The following is a 21,441-nucleotide window of genomic DNA, read 5'->3' as shown; positions in this document are numbered from 1 at the left end:
AGCTGAACCTCTTATCTTGAAATTGTTCAGCTCTCTGAAGTGGCTTAACCTCTCTTCATTTAACTCTGCCTGTAACACGAGGGAATTACAGTGAGGTTTCCTGGATATCCAAGAGGGGATCACAGCTGATCTGGGAAGATGTGAGAGCAGCATTACAGAGGTGCTTTCTGCCCAGCTGAACCTCTTATCTTGAAATTTTTCAGCTGCAAATCCTGCAGCAGACAGCTTTCCTTTTCCACATTTTTTTTCTTTTTCCTCCTTTTCCTTTCCTCATACTCCACACCCCATAGCATACCATAACTCATCTGACAATTAATATTAATTATTTACATTGCCTTGGAGCTAATGTTACCAAAGCATCACATTATCATAGCCTGAAGGATTTATTTACACTTAATCTATTGTCCCTCCACTCCTCATTATTTTCCCTGTTGTCTCCATCAGTCACTAATTCCTTCTCAAAACTGCTTTAACAGAGGGGAAACAAATGGAAATTCATGTTTCCCTCGGTGCATCCCCCTCCTTGCTGGTGTCTGTGTGTTCAGCTTGTTTGCAGGTAAGTTATTCCTCCCAGCTCTCCTCCAGACTGACCTTTCCAGTGCCAAGTGAACTAAAGCTCCCCATGAATCGCTAATTTGATGAGCAGAGGCCCAGCCTGTGTTGTCACACGGTCGAATATTCGTCGTTTCAAATCGCCAGTGCCCTTTACATCAAATTATTTCCACACCCAAATGCGAGCTGAGAGTGGGGCTGTGACCCGCGACAGTGACACGGTGACAAGTCGGGGCAGGGGGAGCCAGGAGGGTCCTGGCCTCGGGAATGCCAACAGGTAGTGATTAATGCAGGGCACATTCCTGTGAGCATCTCCAGGTCTCACGTTCTCCGCCTGAAAAATGCCTGTTGAGTGTTTCCAAAGCCCTCCCGGGGAGCGAGGCACCCCTGGCAGGATCTGGGAGATCCTTGTTGCTTCATTCCTTGGACATTCCCCCGGCCACAGGTGGCCCTGCACACACCTCCAAGCACAGAGGTGCTCCAGCTGCAGGATTTGCTCTCTTCAGCTTTTGGGTAATGCCTGGCTTGCTTTTCCTGCAGAGGCTCAGAGCCAAACCAAGCACCCAGCACGTGCCAGCCTCTGGCTGTAGGACAGAGAAAAAAGGGTGCTGTGCTGGGTGCCCCTTGCCCAAGGAGGTAGAAATAAGGAATAAAAAGAGGATTTAGCTGTTCTTATGCTGTGGCTACTGCAGGAGAGCCCTGAACTGGCACACAGTGGAGTGAATGGTTTGGAAGGAAAAGCTTCTTGGAGTTGAAGAAAAATGAAGTATGTACAGGAAGGAAAATAAGGGGGATAAAAATGAAGGGGGAAAGCATAAAAAAGGATCAGCAAAAGATAAAAAGGTAAAAACAGCCCCAAAAGCAGTGAGACACCTCCACACCCCCATCCCTCCATTTCTCTTCCCCTGAAAGTGGTGAAGAACAAAGCTAGGATGGATGGATGGATGGATGGATGGATGGATGGATGGATGGATGGATGGATGGATGGATGGATGGATGGAGACCCATGGCCCATGGGAATCAGGGTTGTGGCCCCCTTTGAAGCAGCCACACAACCTGGGTACAATTTCCATTTCCTGCAGGGAAGCTCGGCCTTGTTCTCCTGAGGTGGATAAAGCAAGGCTTGTAAAACTGATTGTGGGAGGTGTTTTGACATGAGGAATTAAAATTCCAGGCCTGGCCTCTCCCTGCACATCCCAGTGAAAAAGGGGCACTTCCCATTACCTGCCCTCTGCCTGGAGAGTCTTTTTTTTTTTTTTTTTTCCCCAAGAGAATTTTGAAACAGAGGTGAAATTGTGCTGGTGTTCTCCAGCAGTAGCTGTAATTCAGTAGCATTCCTACGTGGATGCTGTTAATAAAATATTTGGGGCTCTTTTGTGATAAATTATTTATCAACTTCAAGCCCATAAAATCAGAATGGTAAAAGGCAATAATTCCTTTTGGGGGGAGGAGGACAAACTCTGATAATATCTACTTCATTCATGCTAATGAATGACCAAGATATAATTGGCTCCACATTCTCTGCTAGCAAATATTGTTACTCAGATAAAAGTACTACCACTTTAAAGAAAAGCCTTGTGGGATTACCAAACCCCTATTTAGTAGTCTTTAGTTCCCTTCAACTGATATTTTTTTTCATTTTAATGGGAAAAGTACCTTCAAAGACTAAAGATGTCTACATGGCTTTAATGGTGGCCTTCCACACAGGAGTCTTCTGTTTGAATTTTAATGTTTTTAGCCAATGTTCTGTGTGGAGCACATATGTCCTTAATGAGAGAGTTGATGCAGTTCATTAGTTTGTATTTGAGGGATGAAACATTGCTGAGTGTAGCTGTTAAACGGTAATTGATAATGGCTGAGTAGGGAAAATTTAGTATTTGGCTATTTAAAAGTTACACACAGGCTACTCCCTGACTGCTCCCAAGGACAGGGAATGCCCACGATGAGGAAAATGTGAGGTGAGGCACAAGTGTAGACAAAATTCAAATTTCAGAGCAACTTGAGGCGAGTCTTTGGGCAGAGGGGTAAGAGGTGAAAGGTGCTTTCTAAGTGTGAAGCACAGCAGCTGATGAGAGCCCTCTGTGCACATTGTTCATGATCCCAGCCCTTCTCCAGGTTTATCTGTACTGGCATTACCAGAGTTAGACCTGCATGGCTCAGTGATGCTGCCAGGGCACCGTGCCAGGCTCCAGTTTGGGAGCCACAGAGCTTGTACCCCTGGAACTTCTGGCTCATTTATCCCCAGAGCTGGTGAAAATATAGTCTGGATCACTGGGAATAATCAGCATCCTCTGCTCCAGAACAGCCCCAAATCTGTGCTTCCAAACCCCATTTTTCAGCGGGATTGCATGGCTCTTGTGCCTGCTGGCCTACAGACACATCTCAGGACACTTCTGCCAACAGTTTCATGCACAAGGAACATGGAGCCAAGCTGCAGAATTCAGTATCAACATCCAAACTGTGCAATTTGGGAAGAATTTTAGTAAATTAAAGCTAAAAACTGCACAATAAAAGTCTGTGAGGATCTTCAGGATTGGATTTTTTTTTTCTGCTGTTCCTCAGCAACATGTGGGCATTACATGTGTTCTGGTGGTACACTAAGGGGTAGATAATCTGTATTTGGTTATTCTCCCAGTCAGTCAGCAATAATAATTTGAATGAGAGAGATTTTAAAAAATGCATCTGGCAACTCTGTGGGTGTGTTTTGTTGTTTGTTTTCTTTCTTTTTTTTCTTTTTTTTTCTTTTAAAACCCCCACAATATAAAATAAGAAACAACTCTGAAATAATTATGAAACCAATAAATAACCCCTGAGCTCTAACGTACACAGATGACTTTCCAGAGGCGGCAGGCAGGCTTGTGTGTGGAGTAAAAAAAAAAAAGGGAAAACTCCTGGAGCAGGGATGGGAGGGGGGACTCCGGAGCCCCCCGGGGCTGGGACCCTGCGCAGGGGCTCAGGATTAAATTTGGTCCTTGCCAAAACAACAACAAAAAAATACGAAATAGCCGACACAAACCTATTTGAATAAGGGAGGAAAAAAATTAAAGAGGAAAGAAAAAACCCCAACTCCTCTATTTTTTTTTTTTCCCCTAAGCAGCCGAGCCCAGCTCATCAGCAGCTGAGGCAGGAGCAGGAGGGGTTTTGGAGTTAACTGCATGCAGGAAATCTCTCACATCCTGAGTCCCAGCTCGCTCCTCTCGGTAACTGTATATTATGGGGCTGCTCTCCAGCCCCAGCTGATGAAAGTTTGTCTCCCTCAGTCCGGGCTGCGATGTCAAAGCGCCTCCAGGCAGCGCAGCCGCGCTCCCCCCGCGCGCTGCCCGCGGCCCGGCTGCCCGCGCTGCTGCTGCTGCTGCTGCTCGGCCCGGGCTGCCTGCTCCCGGCATCGCCCCGAGCCCGCGGTAAGTCACACACAGCCCCCGGGCTTCTCCCGAGCAGGATCCCGCTCCATTTTAGCCGGGCGAGGAGCGGGGAGATGGATTCAGAGCGCCGCTTCCCCCGCCCCGCCGCGGGGATGGGGCGGGAGGTCCCGGCCGGGCACACGCGGAGCTGCCGCTCCTCGGCGGAGATTCCCCCGCAGAACTCCGCTGTGCGGGCCCCTAGCACCCCCAGACCCCGGGGTGCCATCCCCCGGCACCCCCAGACCTGCTGCTCCCTCCTCTGCACCCCTAAACCTGCTGCTCCTTTTTCTGCACCCCCAGTCCCGCCGGGTGCCATCCCATGGCACCCCCAGACCTGCTGATCTCTTCTCTGCACCTCCATCCCCTGGCACCCCTAAACCTGCTGCTCCTTCTCTGCACCTCCATCCCCTGGTACCCCTAAACCTGCTGCTCCCTCCTTTGCACCCCCATCCCCTGGCACCCCCAAACCTGCTGCTCCTTCTCTGCACCCCCAAACCCGCTGTTTCCTCCTCTGCACCCCCAGACCCCGGCACCCCCAAACCTGCTGATCTCTTCTCTGCACCCCCAAACCTGCTGCTTCCTTCTCTGCATCTCCATCCCCTGGCACCCCCAAAACTGCTGCTCCCTCCTTTGCACCCCCAAACCTGCTGCTCCTTTCTCTGCATCCTTCAACCCGCTGTTCCCTCCTCTGCACCCCAAACCTCCTGTTCCCTCCTCTGCACCCCCAAACCTGCTGCTCCCTCCTCTGCACCCCCAGCCCCGCCGGTCCCATGCCGGGGACCCCCCTGTTGTGTTCATTCGGGGGTGCCCTGCAGGGTCCCGGCGAGAGAAGAGGATGTTGGAAATTCTCCTGCCACGCATCCCCCTCCAAACAGCCCCCGGGGCTGAATTCAAAGGTCTGGGAGTCTTGTCAGAGTTTGGGCTCTGTTTCCAGCTGGGGAAAATTGCACGGAAAAGCCAAATAGCGATGGTAAAAGCGTCCTGGCCGGGTAAAAGTTTTCTCGCCGCCGCTGTGCTCATTCAAAGTGAGCTCCAGGCGGATTCAGCTGTGCTGTCCGTGTTGTGTGGATGGGGAACAGCCTAGCAGGGGATTGTCTCTCCCTACAGCAAGTTTGGGGTTTATTCTGCAATCCTCAGAGCGCCCAGGTCCTCTCGTCTTCGCTAAGCAGCAGCTGACTGCATATTTTATGTGGACAGGAAAAGAAACTCTTTTCTATGAATACAAGAGGAAAAGAGATTCTCCTCTCTGAATACATTTAACAGCACCGAGGGGTGCCTGTGTCCCTGTTACTACAAACTCGTGTGTTTGGTGGTTTTTTGTCTTTTTTTTCCTCCCCCATTGTAACTTGAAGCTTTGTAAATGTTTGCTTATCTTCAAATGTATTGACAGCGACTTTCACTGGGACTTTGGCTCTGAACTTCCTAAGATAAAAGATGGGGAGATACTTTAGCACATGGAAATCCCAGAGGGGCAAAGGACAAGGTGTTGCCTTTGATCAAGCACCTGGAATTTATCTAATTGGATTAACAGGAGTTGAAGCTCTGCCTTTGGGAGGGTTCTTGATTTCTCTTTGCCAACACTTGTATTTGCACCAAATCAGAGGGTTTGGGGTAAAGGTGCAGAAATTCCCTGGCAGATGAAGGGAAATAGGTGTCCTGTGTCTGTTCCCTTTTTGTGGGGAAAGGGAGGGTTGGTTTGGGTGGGAGGATGGCTCCCTTCTCTGAGTGTGGAACCCACTGGCTGGCCAGCCCCTCCATGGTTTGCCAGTTCACTTGCAGTTGGGAAAATAAGAGGTAAAATGCTTCAAAGTCTTTGTCCCTACAATACCAAGTGGGCAGACTGTGGGTGACTTGGCTGTGGGACACAGAGGAGTGAGCAGAATGGGAAGAGGGGGTGGAAATCCGGTTCCTTGTGGCTCAGAATTCCCCCAGAGCCAAGCTGAAGCTCTAAGGTTACGCTCGCACTGATGATTTAAGCTCTGTGTAAAGCTTGGGCCAGCTGCTATCTCTATGGTGTCTCTAGGTGTCTTTATGGGTTTTAGATGTCTGCATTTGGGCAGCTGTGGTGGTTGCTGGCCCTTGGATTTTCCTCCCTGTATTTTCCTGCTCCTTTCTGTCCCATGTCTGTAATTTGCTCTTTTCCACCCAGAATATTCAGTGAGCATCCCCTGCCTTAATTCCACTTTTTCCTGTGGAAGCAGAGCACAGCTTCAGCCCTGCCAGAGCTTGTGCTGCTTTCTTGGGCACGGAGGTGCTGAAAGTTCCAGGCACTCCTTTCCACACTCCCAGTGACACCGAGTGCTCTTGGCTGGGCTGGCACGGCTCTCACTGGGCATTCTGGAGCCCTGCAGGACACCCCAGTGCTGCCAGCACATCTTGATTTTTACATTAACTCGTGCTTAGCGATTAAGACAAGTTGGAGTTATGATATGCCTTGAGAACTGGGTTTGAAATGTGGCAATGATGTGTGTCTGCCTGAGTGACAGGTCTGTTATTAAACAGAAATTATCAGGTTGTGGCCTAGACAACTTCAAAGTAGCCTTGCTGCTGGCTTTTAGTATGTTTTCTTTCCATTTTTTTGTGGTTTTACAATTGCCCTCTTAGTTTTCAGACTTGTGCTGGGTTTCTGCTTGAAGGAACTCATGGACAAAAAGGAAAACTCAACCAGGCCAAATGAACTTTGTTGTCCTTGTGGAGTGTGATATAAAGTAGGATAAGATCTCATCTTCCAGTCTCAGTCAAACACCTTAAAATCTACACCTGTACAAGGTTTTTGTGCTCATGGCCATCCTGTTTCTGCAGGGCAGACCAAGTGATGCTGTGGATAGGTGAAGTCCAAATTAGAGAGTGTGTATGTGTCCACAAACTATTAAATTTAAGTATTGTGTGTTTAAATATTGTATGTTAGCTGGGAAAACAGCAGAAAAAAATGACTCTTGGAATGACAGAGTGGTTTGGGTTGGAAGGGACCTTAAAAACCATTTTAAGGTTTAAAAACCATTTTAAAGACCTTTTTAAGTGTCTTTAAGTGTCCATGGGCAGGACACTCTCCACCACTCCAGGTGGCTCCAAGTCCTGTCCAAGCTGGCCTGGGACACTGTCAGGGATGGAAGAGCCACAGTTTCTCTGGGCATGAAAAATGCAAATCCTAAAACTGCAACCCAAAATCCTTTACCTTCAGTTAAAATCACTTTTGTCTAGATTTTAATTTGCTGCTGATTGCAGCTTCCTTGGGTCTAATGGAAATAAATTGCAGCAGAAGAAATGTTGCTTTGTCTTGTGCTCTAAACCTGATTTCTCCATCACCCTCTGTGCTTCAGAGCTCATTTATAAACCCTGTTTCCCCTCAAACTGCTGCAGCATTTGTGGCAGATATTTCTGGTGTGTGTATAATCACCTCCTTGTCTGATGATTATCCCCTTCAGACAGCCTGGCATGAGCTGTCCCTGCCCATGGGGCTCCAGAGATCCGTGCCAAATCCCCCAGCAGAGGAATTTTACTGCCACTCTTCAGCAGTGTTTGCATCCTTCACCCCCAGCTGCCTGGGGAGCTGACAGGTTCTTCTCTGCTGGTTCCTTGGGGGCCTCATCTCTTGATCTGCTTGGGATTTTGGAAAGGTCCTGATCCAGATCCAAAGAGCATCCTTGAACACGTGGTTGTCAGGCTGTGTTGTGGGGGGTTTTGCATCCTGCTGGGAGCCCCAGTGGGTTTTCTCTGGTGGCACATGGGTGGCTGCAGCAGACCAGGGTGTGTTTATCTCTTTATCCCACTGAAGATATCTATTTATCTGTTATTCCCACCAAGACCCTCACTCACCGCCCATGATCATGAAATTCTGTTCTAAAAAGGCTCAACTCATGTCAAGGTTTATTTTCTCCTCCACCAGCCGTCTCCATACCTCACATCTCCTGACACATTTATTATCCCTGCTGCTTCCAGCAGATCTGACACTGCCAGGGCAAGCTGGCCAAGGAGTCCAGCTGGGCTCTGGATTTTTTGTGTTCCTGAGCCTTCTTTTGGGCTGTGGCAGAGAGGAGGGTGAGCCCTGAGCTGCCTTGCTGGGCTCCTGGGGTGGGTTTCTCTTCGCTTGTGCTGTGAGAGCTGCTGTAATCCAGGAATGGATATTCTCACGGTGTTTGGAAATCTGGAATACTGTCAGGTTGTCCAGCCAGGCCCTGCCACGCCAGCAGGCTGTCCCCAGCTCTGCCTCACACCATCCCATCCTGCTTAGGATGCCAGGCTGTCCATATTGCGGGGATTTTTTCATTTAATCCCTTTTTCTGGTGACTTTCCTTCCTCTACAACCTCTTATGTTATACTGCACATCACCCTGGATCTTGCTCTCCCCACTGCCTGCACTTGGTACTTGTATTTCAAGCAGTTCCTCAAATTTCTGCCTGGACAAAAGCACATCATCTGCTCAGTTCTGGAGTGCTGCATCCCTAAATCACATCTGCAGAGGCTTCTCTTAGGTCCTGCTGAGGCTCCAGGGCAGATCTATGATGAAGTAAATTAAAACCCCACAGTTTGTTGAATCCTTACAGGGCAGTGCAGTCCAAGAGCTCAATCCCTTTTGTTTCTGGTTAACACAGAGCAAACTGCTTCAAATGTATTAAATTTTTATCTTTTTGCTACCTGACTAACTAAGAGAAGGGATTTTCTCTTTCTGCTCCAGCATGTTGACCCTTCTCTTTTTAGGGTTCATGCAGGATTTTGAGACTAGGTTGGTATCAAGTGGCTTGAACTGCATAATCTAATCAGAAATTAATCTGTTTAATCCCTTCAGGTTGTTCCACTAATACTTTACACCCCATACAAATGACTATGCTGCTTTCCATGACCTGGAGCTAGGATAAGAAAGAGTTTGGAGGCAGGAAATTGTCCTTTCACAAGGTCAGCTTGCTAAAAGCAGTGATTAGAAGAACAAATTCTTTCTTGTCCCAAATCTATGATGTAATAAGGCAAGAAGTGAAATGTGTCATGGCCTGTTAGCCATGCTGGATAATGCACATCACGGCAGAAAAAGCTGGATGCAGAATTTGGCACAAAAGTATCTTTTACTCATTTATTTTGGGGCATTTTTTAAAGAGGAACTGTGTCAGCCCCTGGAAATTTAGTTTAATAGTATATATCATATGCATTAAGTGAAAAACCTTCTTCTGACAATGGTGGAAGTTTGCTGTTTTCTTGCTTCTTTAAAAAGTGTTCTAATCCTTTAAGCAGCTGAAAGATAAACCTCATGTGTGACCGCTTACCTCTGAAAGTATAAATTAAGATACAAACTTCAACAAATTCAAGTATTTGTGGGATTGTTTCGGTATAATTATGCAAAAAAATTCAAATTATAAAATCTGGACTTTAGTAAGGGGATCACATGGGCCTGGAGCTGAGCATGAGCAGTGTTTTATCCAGCAGCACTGAATGCAGTGATGGTCTGTGCTGGAGATCCCCTGCTGCTTCAACAGTTAGAAGATGTGAGGAGGGTAATTCAGTCCATATTATTGAAGTTTATATTCCATTCCTTTTCTGCCACTGAGAGCTCTGTGATGATAGAGTTGGGAGTAAATTCACTACATCCCTGTGGAGCACCCAGGGATGGACACAGCACCTCAGCCATGCTCCTTTTGGAACTGGAGACCACTAAAGGATCTCCAGGTTAAAATCTGCTCTTGTATTTTGATGAGTGCTTTGATGCATGAGGTGAGCATCCCAAAAGAATGAGGATTTATTTCTTCATCTCGTGCCTCCTGAGTAAGGCACAGACACGCTTTGGGTGAGCACCAAGATGAAAGTATGGGATCATTGCAGAAGAAATCCCAGAATGGTTTGGGTTGGAAGAGACCTTAAATTCCAGTGCCACCCCTGCCATGGCAGGGACACCTTCCACTGTCCCAGGTGCTCCAGCCCCAGTGTCCAACCTGGCTTTGGGCACTGCCAGGGATCCAGGGGCAGCCACAGCTGCTCTGGGAATTCCATCCCAGCCCCTCTGCACCCTCACAGAGAGGAAATTCCTCCAGATATCCAACCAAAATCTCTCCTCTTTTAGTTTAAATCTTGACACTTTAGGAAGAAGGAGCTATTTGCTATGCATGCTGTGTTTTCCTGTTTCTATGCCTGAAACTCTTTTGGGATAAATTCCCTTCTCTCCGTGGACCTGACTCCTTTGTACAGCCTGCTGCTCATGTCCTGTGCTGGCATTTAAAATCCTTTTGCAGTACCAGAGCAGGTGAGCAGAGCTGTGGTAGTGACCAAGGGAGATATCCTGCCCTGAATAAACCATAAAAAATAAATGTTCTTTGCTCCTGTTGCTCATTTCCTGGAGGAATGTGTGAAAGTCAGGAGTTACAGAGCGACCCAGAGCTCATGGTGACACTTTGTGCAAGGTCACGCTCATAAACCTGAGCAGCAGAGGTGGCTTCAAGAACATTAAGTAACCCCAAGTTATCTTTTCATTCATGTTTTAAAAACCAGAAGAGATTCAGTGGCAGCTTGTGCCGGAGCAGGTGCAGCTCATTTTCCTCTGCCTGCTCTTGTGTGATGTGAGGATCAGGTGTTCCCCACCCAAACAGGAACTCCTGATGGATATAAAAACTCCTGGACATAAACTCCTGATGGATATAAACCCCTGCACATAAACTCCTGGACATAAACTCCTCAGCCCAGCAGCTCCTTTTCTAGGCTTGGTGAAGAGCTACAAATCACATCCCCTGCCTGCTCACCTAAATTAACTCTGCAGCTCACCCCAGCTGGCTCTGCTGTGTTTCCCAGAGAGATCTGAAGGCATGATCCGTGCCTGTGAGGAGCACAGCTCCAGCTCCCACTCCGTGGTTATTTTCCGTGCTGGTTGTACCCAGGAAGGAGCATCCCTCAGTGCAGCTGTGCTGAGGATTCCCTGCACTCTCTGAGGCAGGTTAGTAAATCACTGCAGAGAGGGATTGCACTGCACCTTTTGAAAGACCAAGAGGAAATTGTATTTTGCAGAGTAATTTGAACTTCACTCGGTGAAAGTAGCCTTTCATGAGGCTTTGGAGGGAGGAGTTGGAGAGGAGCAGTGGACCTGGATTTTCACGTAATTATGTGGACTCATTGCTGAGAAGTGAAGATATATTTAGTACCTTTTTCTCTGCCCTTGGAGCTGGGTGGATTCCTTGTGCTTGTAAAGCACGGGTTATTATTTCTCTGCCTCAGTAACTGTTTTTGGCTGGTACAGAAGGGTGCAAGGCTGAGTTCATAATCAAAAACAAAGATGTGTGGGGCTCTTTGGGGAAGAAGCAGCAATTTAGGAACAAGCAGATGTGACCCAGAGTTGAGATGGGCCATCCTTCACTCTGGCAGCCTGGGAATACCTGTGGGAAAGGCACTGTGCAACCCTTGAGGATTTTCATCCATTTTTAGCCCTGTCCTGCCTGTTTTTACAAGAGGGAAGGGCTGGGCTGGTTGGTACAGTGTGGATCAGGGCTTGGAAAAGAAGCAGCTGAAAACAGGATTTGCAGCAGCAGGACAGAAGTTCTAAGCTGCAGTGTCATGGACTTTCCAAAGCTCCTTTGGGTTGGAATCTAGCATTTCTGACTTGCCCTCTTCTGTCAACTCCGAGCCCTGAGCTCTTCCTTGGGGGGAACCTCTTGATCCTCCCCCATGACCCACTGTGCTGGAATGCCCTTTCCTTCAGAGCTTCACTGCTTTATTTCTCTATAGTCTGAAATGTTCTCTTCTAGGGAAAAAAAAAAAAATACAACTCTGTCTTTGGACTGGTCCTGAGTAGTAATTCCTCAGTCAAACATAACAGCATCCCAAATGAGGCTGGACAGCTGTTTCCCAAATATATCCCTGTACATATTCTATACACATCATAAAGCTGGGTTTGGGTTATTTGAAACGTTCTGCAGGCTCCCTGCCCCCTCCTGCAGTCAATGGCAAATGTTGTTCTCCCAACTCCACTTGTCACATTTTGTTCTGGAGAACAGGGAGGATATTGAGATATACTGGCTTCTCTCCTTGACTGCATTTCAATATGTATTTTGTATAATGAGGGCCCAAATCCTTCTGCCATTACTTATGCTTTAATCACACTGTGCTCTGCCCAGATTGCTTTAATCGCATTTGCATCAGCAGGAGTTGCTCTGTGATGAGCAATATTTCATCTGCAAGCAGAGCAGACACATCTCGGGCACTCGAGGAGGAAGGAGCTGCCTGGCCAGGGTTTGTTGCAGCACAGCTCTCCAGTGAGGGATGGTGCAGCATCCTGATTGGAGAAATGGATTTTCAGGAATTAAAGGGAACAAAGCTATTTTTATAGGTTGTTGGGATTTTTTTTCTTTGTTTTTATTGGGTTTTTTGTGTGTGGATTTTTTTGTTTTGGTTTTTTGGCAATTTTTTTTGTTTGTTTTTTGATTTTGCTGCCTTTTTTTTTTTTTAACTGTCAAGTGTGATAGCTCCCTTTTAATTTTCTGCTAAATGGCTTTTTGGCATGTGTTATCTGCTGAGAAACGCCCGGTGCAGAGCCATCATTTTGTACTTCAGCCATGACATTACTCTAGATGAGAACTGAAAAGTTATATAGATATTACACCAATATATAAACCATGTGTGTTAGGAAGACAAGTTCAGTTTTGAAATATTTGCCTTAGCTATGCTTTTCACTTTCAATCTGTGCCAAACATGTGCTTGAATGACTGATGGAGTCATATGGTTCCCTGAATAAAGCACTTTATTGTGCTCAGACTTGGAGCCTTCCAACAGTTGTATTACAGAAGCTTGAAGATTAAGATGATCCAACTGCTTAGGGGGTATGTCCCACAAGGAACATTTTAGTTTTTCTTTTCTTGCACCCCCCCACCTTTTCTATTTTTTGTCTTTCTCTGTGTCATCAGTTTGTTCAGCTGCTGGGGCAGTGACATTGGCCACAGAGCTGGGTGGAGGAGAGCAGCAAGTCACCTCCAAATTCCAGCTCTCCCTGCCGTGTCCACGTTGAAGTGTTGAACACATGACATATTCCAGGCAGTTTTTGGGATTTCATGGGGGTGGGGGGAGAGGGCTGTTCCCTCTCGCTGATTATTTCATCAGCAGAATCAGATTCAGGGAAGGAGTAATTGTGCATGAGCAGGAGATGACAGGAGGTAGATCTGAGAATTATAAACCCCAAATATTGAAAGCCGTGTTTGTAATGCTGTTCAGTTAATGGGGATCAGGGAATCTCAGCCCTCCCTTTCTCATCCTGGAGCTGCCTGGTGATGCTGCAGAGCTTCATCTTTACAGAGCCATCAAGCTGGAGACAGGATCTTTTTCCATGAGAAGCCAAAAGAACAGAAAATTAAATTCAGAAATGCATGGAGTCATCTTGCTGCTGCCTCTCCTCAGGCTCATCAAAGACCTGTGCTGACTTCTCATGTTTGAAAAATTTTTGTACACAAGTAGTAAATTTGCAGTGTGAAAAAAAAGGCAAAATTCCAGCTCAAGAACATCCATGGAATTAGTTGCTTTCTAAGGGTTGCTTGTGCTTAAATGCCTGAGGTCTTGAGTTTGGGAATTTGGGAGAAGGGAGAAAACAAGTAAAACTTTGTGTGTAGTTTTTAATTTTTTTTCAAGGCTTATTTTCCAAGCAGGCCATGAAAGGACTAATTTTCCTGGTTTTTGTAGAAATAATCAATGTACCCCTTAGAGGAACAAAAGTTAGCTGGGAAAATAATTCATGATTTTGAACTAATAAAAACTTTGCTGCAAGAGATAAGAGTTTTACTTATGCACAGTCAAATCTTGTCCAGGCTTTTGTGCTTCTAAAGAAAGGAGGGCAGAATCTGGTGCTGTGCTTTTATGAAGCTGTGGAAGTGCTGGAAATGGGATAATGGGAAGCACCTTATCAACGTGGTGATTTTTGTCCTTTCTTTTGAGAGGATGTCTGTGTCCTCAGCTGGTGGATGTAAAATTACATCAAAATTTTGATGTCAAATTTAAGCTGTTGCTTCTTTGACCCCGTGCAAGTCTAAGGGCTGGCTTTGTTTAACCATTATGCACTGGAAATCTGGTACTGGTTTATTTTCCAGCACTTGCACATTTATTATGAGATACAATTCCTTTTTTTTTTTTTTTAATATTAGTGCCCAGGGAAGTTGTGGATTCTCATCCCTGGAAGTATCCAAGGCCAGGTTGGAGCAACTTGGGACAGTGGAAGGTTCCCTGTGCATGACAGGGATGGAATGGGTTGAGCTTTATGGTCCCTTCCAACCCAAACCACTCTGCAGTTCTGTGATTTTATTAAGAACCAATTTGTTTTTCTTGTCTCAGGTAAAACAGGCACCATTTTAGGTGGTTTCAGCAAGGCCTGTGCCTGGATAAGGTTTAACTTGGGTAATGTTTAGGCTTTATCTGGAAGGTGGAGTGAAATAGAGGACTGGAATCACACATCCCCAGACCTTGGCCACAGAGTTGAATAACTGACACTTTTTTTTTTGGCATGATATAATCTGACCCCTAATGTTGACAATTTCCATTTAAAGCAGGTTGGTTTTTCTTTTTTTTTTTTCTTTCCTTTCCTTTTTTCTTTCCAAGAACTGGATGTGATCCTCTGTGCAATTCTGGACTGGAATCCTATCTCACTTTATGTATAGGCACTTTATACTGCTACCATCTATAAATGTATCAGCACTGGCAAGATAAATACCAAGAGGCATAGAGAGCTAAGGGACAATCACGGGTCCTGTCACCTTTGGTTTCCTACATTATGTAAAATAATTCTCCTAGTTCCCTTCTTGTAATTCAGACTTTCCACTTCCCTGGTCTCCCTGGCAGCCTTTCCAAGCCACCAGCTCCAGGCTCAATTCATCTTTTGAGAGTGCAGGTGAGGAGAAATGCCCCCAGCATTCCAGATGTGCTTCTGTCACCAACTCTCAGGGTTAACCTGGATCTCTGCTACTCCCTGGAAGCACCTCTTTTGGTGCAGCATTATCAGTGTTAGCCCCAGTACCATGTGTGGGTCATTCTGGTGTCACCTGCTTTGAAGAACAGTGGTAGGAACAGAAATCCTAATGATCCCTAAGGGTACAACCCTCCTGGGTTAAACCCCTTGCTCCAGCCTGCAAGTATTGTGTTAATATTCTTTGTGATATTCCTGTCCTTCTCTGTGCAGTCATGTCCCACCTCAGGGCACTGAATTTCAGGAGGACTCTTGAGTAAAGTTTGCTGATAAAAATACTGACCGATCCTAATATCTTTTCTTCTGAACTGTGGCAAAATCCTTCCCTTGCCTGGTTGTGGGTGCTGTGTTTGTGGGCAGCTTCCAATTTTTACCCTGTTTCACTTCCATAAACTTCCCCAGTTTCACTTCCATAACTTCCTAAAGTTCCTAAGTTCACCTCCATCCTGAAGGACAAGACTTGGTCCTCCCCTCTCAGTGTGTAAGCTTGGGAATTTTGGATCCAAACCTTCTGGTTTGAATTTTTCTGGAGGTGGCAGAAGAATCATCCCAAAGGAGAGAAAAGCCCCTGGTGTGGGGGATAAAGCTCTTCCCCACCTGCTGGGACCCCAGGCAGCAGTGCAGGCTCTCGGGGTACCTCAGGAACTGGCCATGAACCCAGTGAGTGAGTGCTGGGTGCAGCCAGGTGTAAATCCATTCCTCCACAGCCAGGAATGACCCACCCAGGTCATGGGTGCCACAAACTGAGAGCTAAACTGAGGAAGCTGAAGAAAATGAGGAGGGAAATGGATAAAGGATGAAGAAAAGGAGGAGGGAAATGGATAAAGGATGAAGAAAAGGAGGAGGGAAATGGATAAAGGATGTCCTTCCTGACTTCCAGGGCATTGCCTGTGGCACAGAGCACTGCCATTAGCTGATTTCAGTTTGCAGAAGGATTACTGTGTTCCATTGTTCTTTTCAATCCTAAGATTATTCCAGTGTTTTGGGTGTTTTGCTGCAGAGAAAAATGAGGACAGTCTGTGACTTATGATTTAGAGTTGGTTTTTAGTAGGAAAGGTAATACAAGGATAATTTAATTTAATCTTGTTTTATTCCCCCACTTCTGTAATTTTTATAGCTCAGCAGTAAGTGGGGACATGAGGAGTGTTTGGGGACAGTGTGAGGAGACAGAGCTCCAGTCTGGGATGGAAATGGACGCCCCACAGCATCACTGGGACCTTGGCTGGGCTGGGATTTTGTGGGGCTCTGGGGCTGTGTCAGTCCTGGAGTACCTCAAGACTGATGGAATGCTGGAGCCTGTGTCCTGTGAGGACAGGCTGGGACACTGGGGGTGCTCACCTGGAGAGGAGAAGGCTCCAGGGAGAGCTCAGAGCCCTGCCAGGGCCTGAAGGGGCTCCAGGAGAGCTGGAGAGGGACTGGGGACAAGGATGGAGGGACAGGACACAGGGAATGGCTTTAAACTGACAGTGGGTGGATTTAGATGGGATTTTGGGAGGGATTCTTGGCTGTGAGGGTGCTGAGGCCCTAGGACAGAGATGGCCCAGAGCAGCTGTGGCTGCCCCTGGATCCCTGGCAGTGCCCAAGGCCAGGCTGGACACTGGGGCTGGGAGCACCTGGGACAGGGGAAGTGTCCCTGCCATGGCAGGGGTGGCACTGAATGATTTGACAGTCCCTTCCCACCCAAACCATTGTGGGATTCTCTGAACCATGTTATTCTGTGCCCTGTTACTGTGTGGGACCAGAACGGGCCCATCCCCAACGGGGAGGAAATTCAGCACCACATTTGACTCCTCTGTAAACCTGTGTGTAAGAGATGGATGTTGTTTATAAACCAGCCCAGGTCTGACTCCTGTCCTGCTCTGTGCTGGGGGGGCACTGCCAGCAGGGTTGGGGTGTGCATGCAGTGGGACATGTTCTGTTTTCCTTGCACTTAATCCCATTTTATCCAGAGCTACTCAGCGTTGGGTGCGTTCACCTCTTTGTTTGTCATGAGGACAAATAAATTGCTCTGCCTCACTAAAAGCTTATTAATTTTAAGTAAATGCAAATCTGGAGAGTGTCTGGGTTGTTTCAGGAGGCAGTGGCCGCTAAGCAAAGATGTCACATCACATACTCGGAGTTTATTTTGCACAGAGCTTGGAGGAACTGAAATAAAAAGCAAAAAGATGAAAACCATTCTTAACTTCTTTGCCCACAAGCCCTTGTATGATACTGTGCAAAGCAGAAAAGTTGTAGAAGTACATGGCAGATGAAAAATACTTAAGCCACACAAAAGTCACTGACAGGTAACATCTACTCATCTCACTATTTGTACAAAGTAGCTTTTATATTACTGGGGGTAAAAAAGAGAATAAAGGGCGCTGCATCAGCTTGTGGGCTGCTTGTGGATCAAAAGCATTACCTTCAGTGCAGGCTGAAAATAGAAAACAGACACAACTGTGAAGTTTTTCATGTGAAAAAGTGGGAGACGAGCTTGCGTCAGGAAGAGCTGGACAGAATTTCACTGAAATGGAAAATAAGTAGGTGAGTAAGTAGGTGCATGTGACACAAAAGATAGGAAACCTGGGTCTAATCTAACTTTCTGGTGTTGCAGATGGCCTGATTTTCTTCTCCTCTCATGACACATTACCGAAATTTCAATTCTCTGATTTCAATTATTACACTATTTATACTGCTGTAGCACCAGGAGTCCCTGTAGAGAAGAGGCCTCATTATTAATGGAACACAAACAACTCTAATGGTTCAGCTTCAAAGAAACCCTCCTGCAAGTGGGGAAGGGAGATGCAGAGTGGAAGAGAGGAAATACCAGCAGCTCTGTGTGCGTGAGGAGCTGCAGCCCTGGGAGCTGGGGGATGGTTTTGGGTGATGGAAACCAAACCCTTCCTTGGTGCAGATGCTGGGCCCATCCCACGGCTCCTCTCCTGGTGCCCCTGGGATGATGCTCTTTGGGAGGGCTGGGTTTGTGCTCAGGGATGGGTCCCAGAACCAGCAGAAGGAAGCTGGGGATGGGTTTTGTTCAGGTGCTGTGCAAGGAGTGGGTGAAGTGTCCCTGACTGGGATGGATTCCTTGGTGACCCCAGCTCAGGTGAGGGCCAAAGGCTCTCCAGGGTACCAGGACCTATCCCCCCTTTGTACCCACCTGGTTTTATCCCATTTTTTCCCAAGTTTCCTGCACTATTTCTGCCGTTTTTGTTTTTTTTTTTTCCTTTAGTCAGACTCTCTCCTTACATTTTTTGTGTTTTTTATTTTTTTCCTCCTGATGTAGAATATTCCTCTCCCCATGTCTGTGTGCCATTTCTTAGTGGCCTTTCAGATCTCTCCTACTCAGGATAAGTGTGGGTTGCTCTTCCCTGGCTATGATCCCTTATTTTCTGCCCCCTGTTCTTTGAATTAGGCTGCAGAAACCTATTTAAAGGATTTACCTATTTATCTTCCCCATCCTTTTTTTTGTGTGTATGTGCTTTTTTTTTTTAATTTAAAGACTGAGTTAGAGTTTATTTATCATCTATACAAGTTTCTTTATTTTGCAGTCTTTCAGAAATATACCCAGTCCATAAATATAATGAAATTTCATGAGAAAAACATTATTTGATATACAAAAGGCACCGTGCTGTGCTTATATCACACTGAGGGCAGCTGGGAGTTAAGCAAGTGCACAATGCATGTGCCCAAATTATCTCCAGAATGAGGCCCAAAATTGGGCTGCACTGCTTCCTCTGCCTTCCACAGGAAGCTGTGATTTTTATCACACCCAATAATTTAAATACAAACATTCAGATAAGCAGCCAAGTATCTGGCTCAGGGAAAGCAACTAGACAGAAATTGATCTCGTGTTTTATAAATGCTGTGGCTTCAGAAGATTTGCAAACCCTGAAGCCTGTCTGCTTTGTTTCCCCCCAAATAAATTATCTTTTCCAATAAAGATATAACTGCTGCCTATAAACCTGTCTTGATGTCTGTCTCCAGACTATCAACACTTCTGCACAATGAGCCTTTTCAGCAGATAAATAAGCACGTGTGGCAGATTAAATTTGCTCGTTGTAACCTTGCTTTGTTATGCACCACGAGCATCACTTCATTGGGATGGAACAGAAGAAGGAGTGGCAAAACTGAACCACACTTTGTGTGGATTTTCCTCCCTTCTCCCACTGGATTTTTATGGCTGCTGCTCTTCCAGACCAGGCTGTCTGTTTAGGGAATAGCACATCTGTGCAGAAATGCTGATCCCCTCCCTTTTTTCTGCTGTTTCGGGTAATTCTGGGAAGTTCATGCTCTGCAGAATGGTCAGGAAAGGGCCTGGAGGAGTATCAGAGAGACTTTGATGTTTGCTGATATCACCATGGCAGCTCCATGGTGTCAGGCATGGTGGAAGCCGTGCAGACAACTCATCCATGGGAGGATAAGGATCCTCCAAGGGGCTCTGAAAACATGGATCTCATTGCACTTTGAGAATGCAAATCCTACAAAATAATAGAAGGGCCTGAGTCATTTAATTTGTGTGGTTGAGGTTGCTCAAGTGGGCCAAGGAGAAAAGAGAGCAGGGCCGGAGCCAAACTTTTCTCATTTTGCTGAGATGTGCTCCATAAATTCCTGTTCTGAGCAGGGAGCTTCCTGCCTGATAATAAGAATAAAGGCTTGGAGTTCTGTCAGGCTGATGAGATGGTGTCTCATGTGCCTCCCCAGGGGACAGCCAGATCTTGGGCACGCTTTGGATCATCTCTTCTAAGGGCTGACACTGTGTCCTCCCAGCCCTCAGTCACTTGGGCTGCATTAAAAGGGTGTAAGAACTCTGTGTAGCAAACAACTTTCCTCTCTCCAATATATTTTATCTTTTTATCTTGTGAGGTAGTTTTTTTGTTTGGGGTTTTTTTTTTTTGGTTTTGTTTTGTTTTGGGTTTTATTTTGTTGTTTGTTTTTTGGAGTGTTTTATGTCAAGTGTTGTATTTTTAAAAGCACGTTGAAAAAGACCAGATTTTATTTCTGCTCACATTGGCTTAGCCATCATGATAGCACAGATGTTTTTAAGCTAATCCTAACAGTGATTAAATGGGGCTAATTCTGCTCAGAATATGCCTCCTCATCCTTCATGAGAGCATTAGGTGAGCACAGAGAGTGTGGCAAACCCCAGCAGAGTTTTGTGGCACCTGGAAGCCATCCCTGTCTTCTCTCTGATTTATTCTCAGTTATTTTTCCAGCTCGTGTCCTGTGATACTGGTTTTAGGGCTCTGCCTGGACAGGCACAATGCCATTAATGTGTTTGTGGAGAGCAGAAACATTTGATAAATACCGCATGCAAACAGCTTTTTGACCTGGTGGTATGAATGGAAGTCATCTGCCTGTGGAGGAGTAGAGTGTTATTTCAATTAGTTTATCTTCTCTTTCTCTTCCAGACCATTTTTTCCCCCCACTAATGAGACTGTGCATCCTGCACAATGATATCCTTGCATCCTGATACCTCTGCTCTTAATGTGCAGTCTTTGTCTTCTGCTGCCACCATCCAATCCCCTCCACCTCCCCCTGAACCCTCTGATTCCACAGGTTCTCTCTGAAATTCCTGTCGGTTTTGACTCTGACACTACAAGTTCCATGTTTAATCCCTTTCCTGGATTATTTCCTTTTGAATATGCTCAAACACCAAGGTTCACCTTGCCAGATGCTCTTCCCATCTAACCTGAGTGCTTCTCCCTGTCCCCAGGTGAAAATGTGGACAGCAAAGTGGAGTCCCCAAGGCTGCAGGTGTCAAAGGAGCAGCCCAAAGATTATGAGATAACAATTCCCTTCCTGTTGAATGGAGAGCAGTGGAGACCAGTGAATGGCATTTATTCAAAGGTTAGTCTTCATTTCGCCTATTTGTTTGTTCTTAGCTGTGTTACAATTTTAAAGGCTGTAGGGAGAATTTAATGCACTTTCATCCTATAGGTTATAAGAGTGTTTTTATATTGTTGTTGCCACATATCTGAAATTGCTGCTTATTTAATTTAAGAAATGGATAAGATTTTTGGTTGAAATTAATACCTTTTTCCTGCAGAGATGCATTCTTCTTTCTGATGGCAGAAATGAAAGTTTAAATTGAAATAACAGCAATTTAATTGCTTGAGATTCTGTCATGCAACAGCAAAAGGAAAACTGAGGGAAGGGCAAGCAGACCAAATACGTTTGTTTGGTAAATACAGTCTGACAGCAAGGAATTTAGGGAGCAGTGTAAATAATGTTGCTGTGCTGGCTGCAGCCTGAGGCTTTATCTGGGCTTAATTATCCCATGGGAGAACCCCAGATTCCATCTCTGGATGGACTGGGAGTGAGGGGTGACTCTCCCTTCACACTCTGCTTCCCTTTTCCTGACAAGGGCAGGATCTGCCATGGCTCTGAGGTTGTTTTCCCCTCTCGACAGGCCCTGATAAGCTTTGCTCCTTTTTTCCCCCCAGACATTTGTGAACGATGCAGGAAGCTGCACTTAGGAAAAAAAGGCTGGGTTTTGTCTCCTTCTTGAAGTATGAAGACAGTTTGTTGTTTATTATCACCAAATGTATCCTGGGAATCTCTTACCCAACCTTTTAACTCAGGTCCACTTTGATTCCA

At 46.1% G+C, this 21,441-nt stretch overlaps 1 protein-coding gene across 2 annotated transcripts in view; it reads left to right on the top strand.

Annotated features, from left to right (window-relative positions):
* Window positions 1-3,759: 3,759 nt before the first annotated feature.
* Window positions 3,760-21,441, top strand: part of ADAM12 (ADAM metallopeptidase domain 12) — a 177,152-nt gene continuing 159,470 nt past the window's right edge. For both annotated transcript variants that reach the window (XM_039731460.1, XM_039731459.1), the window contains exons 1-2: window positions 3,760-3,953; window positions 20,558-20,691. In XM_039731460.1, coding sequence (XP_039587394.1) covers window positions 3,824-3,953; window positions 20,558-20,691 — 264 coding nt within the window. In that variant the 5' untranslated portion in view covers window positions 3,760-3,823. The remainder of the gene's footprint in view (window positions 3,954-20,557; window positions 20,692-21,441) is intronic.

Source organism: Passer montanus, unplaced genomic scaffold, assembly GCF_014805655.1.
Source record: "Passer montanus isolate IOZ18808 unplaced genomic scaffold, ASM1480565v1 scaffold77, whole genome shotgun sequence".
Taxonomy (NCBI): domain Eukaryota; kingdom Metazoa; phylum Chordata; class Aves; order Passeriformes; family Passeridae; genus Passer; species Passer montanus.
This window is presented reverse-complemented; position numbering and strand designations above follow the sequence as displayed.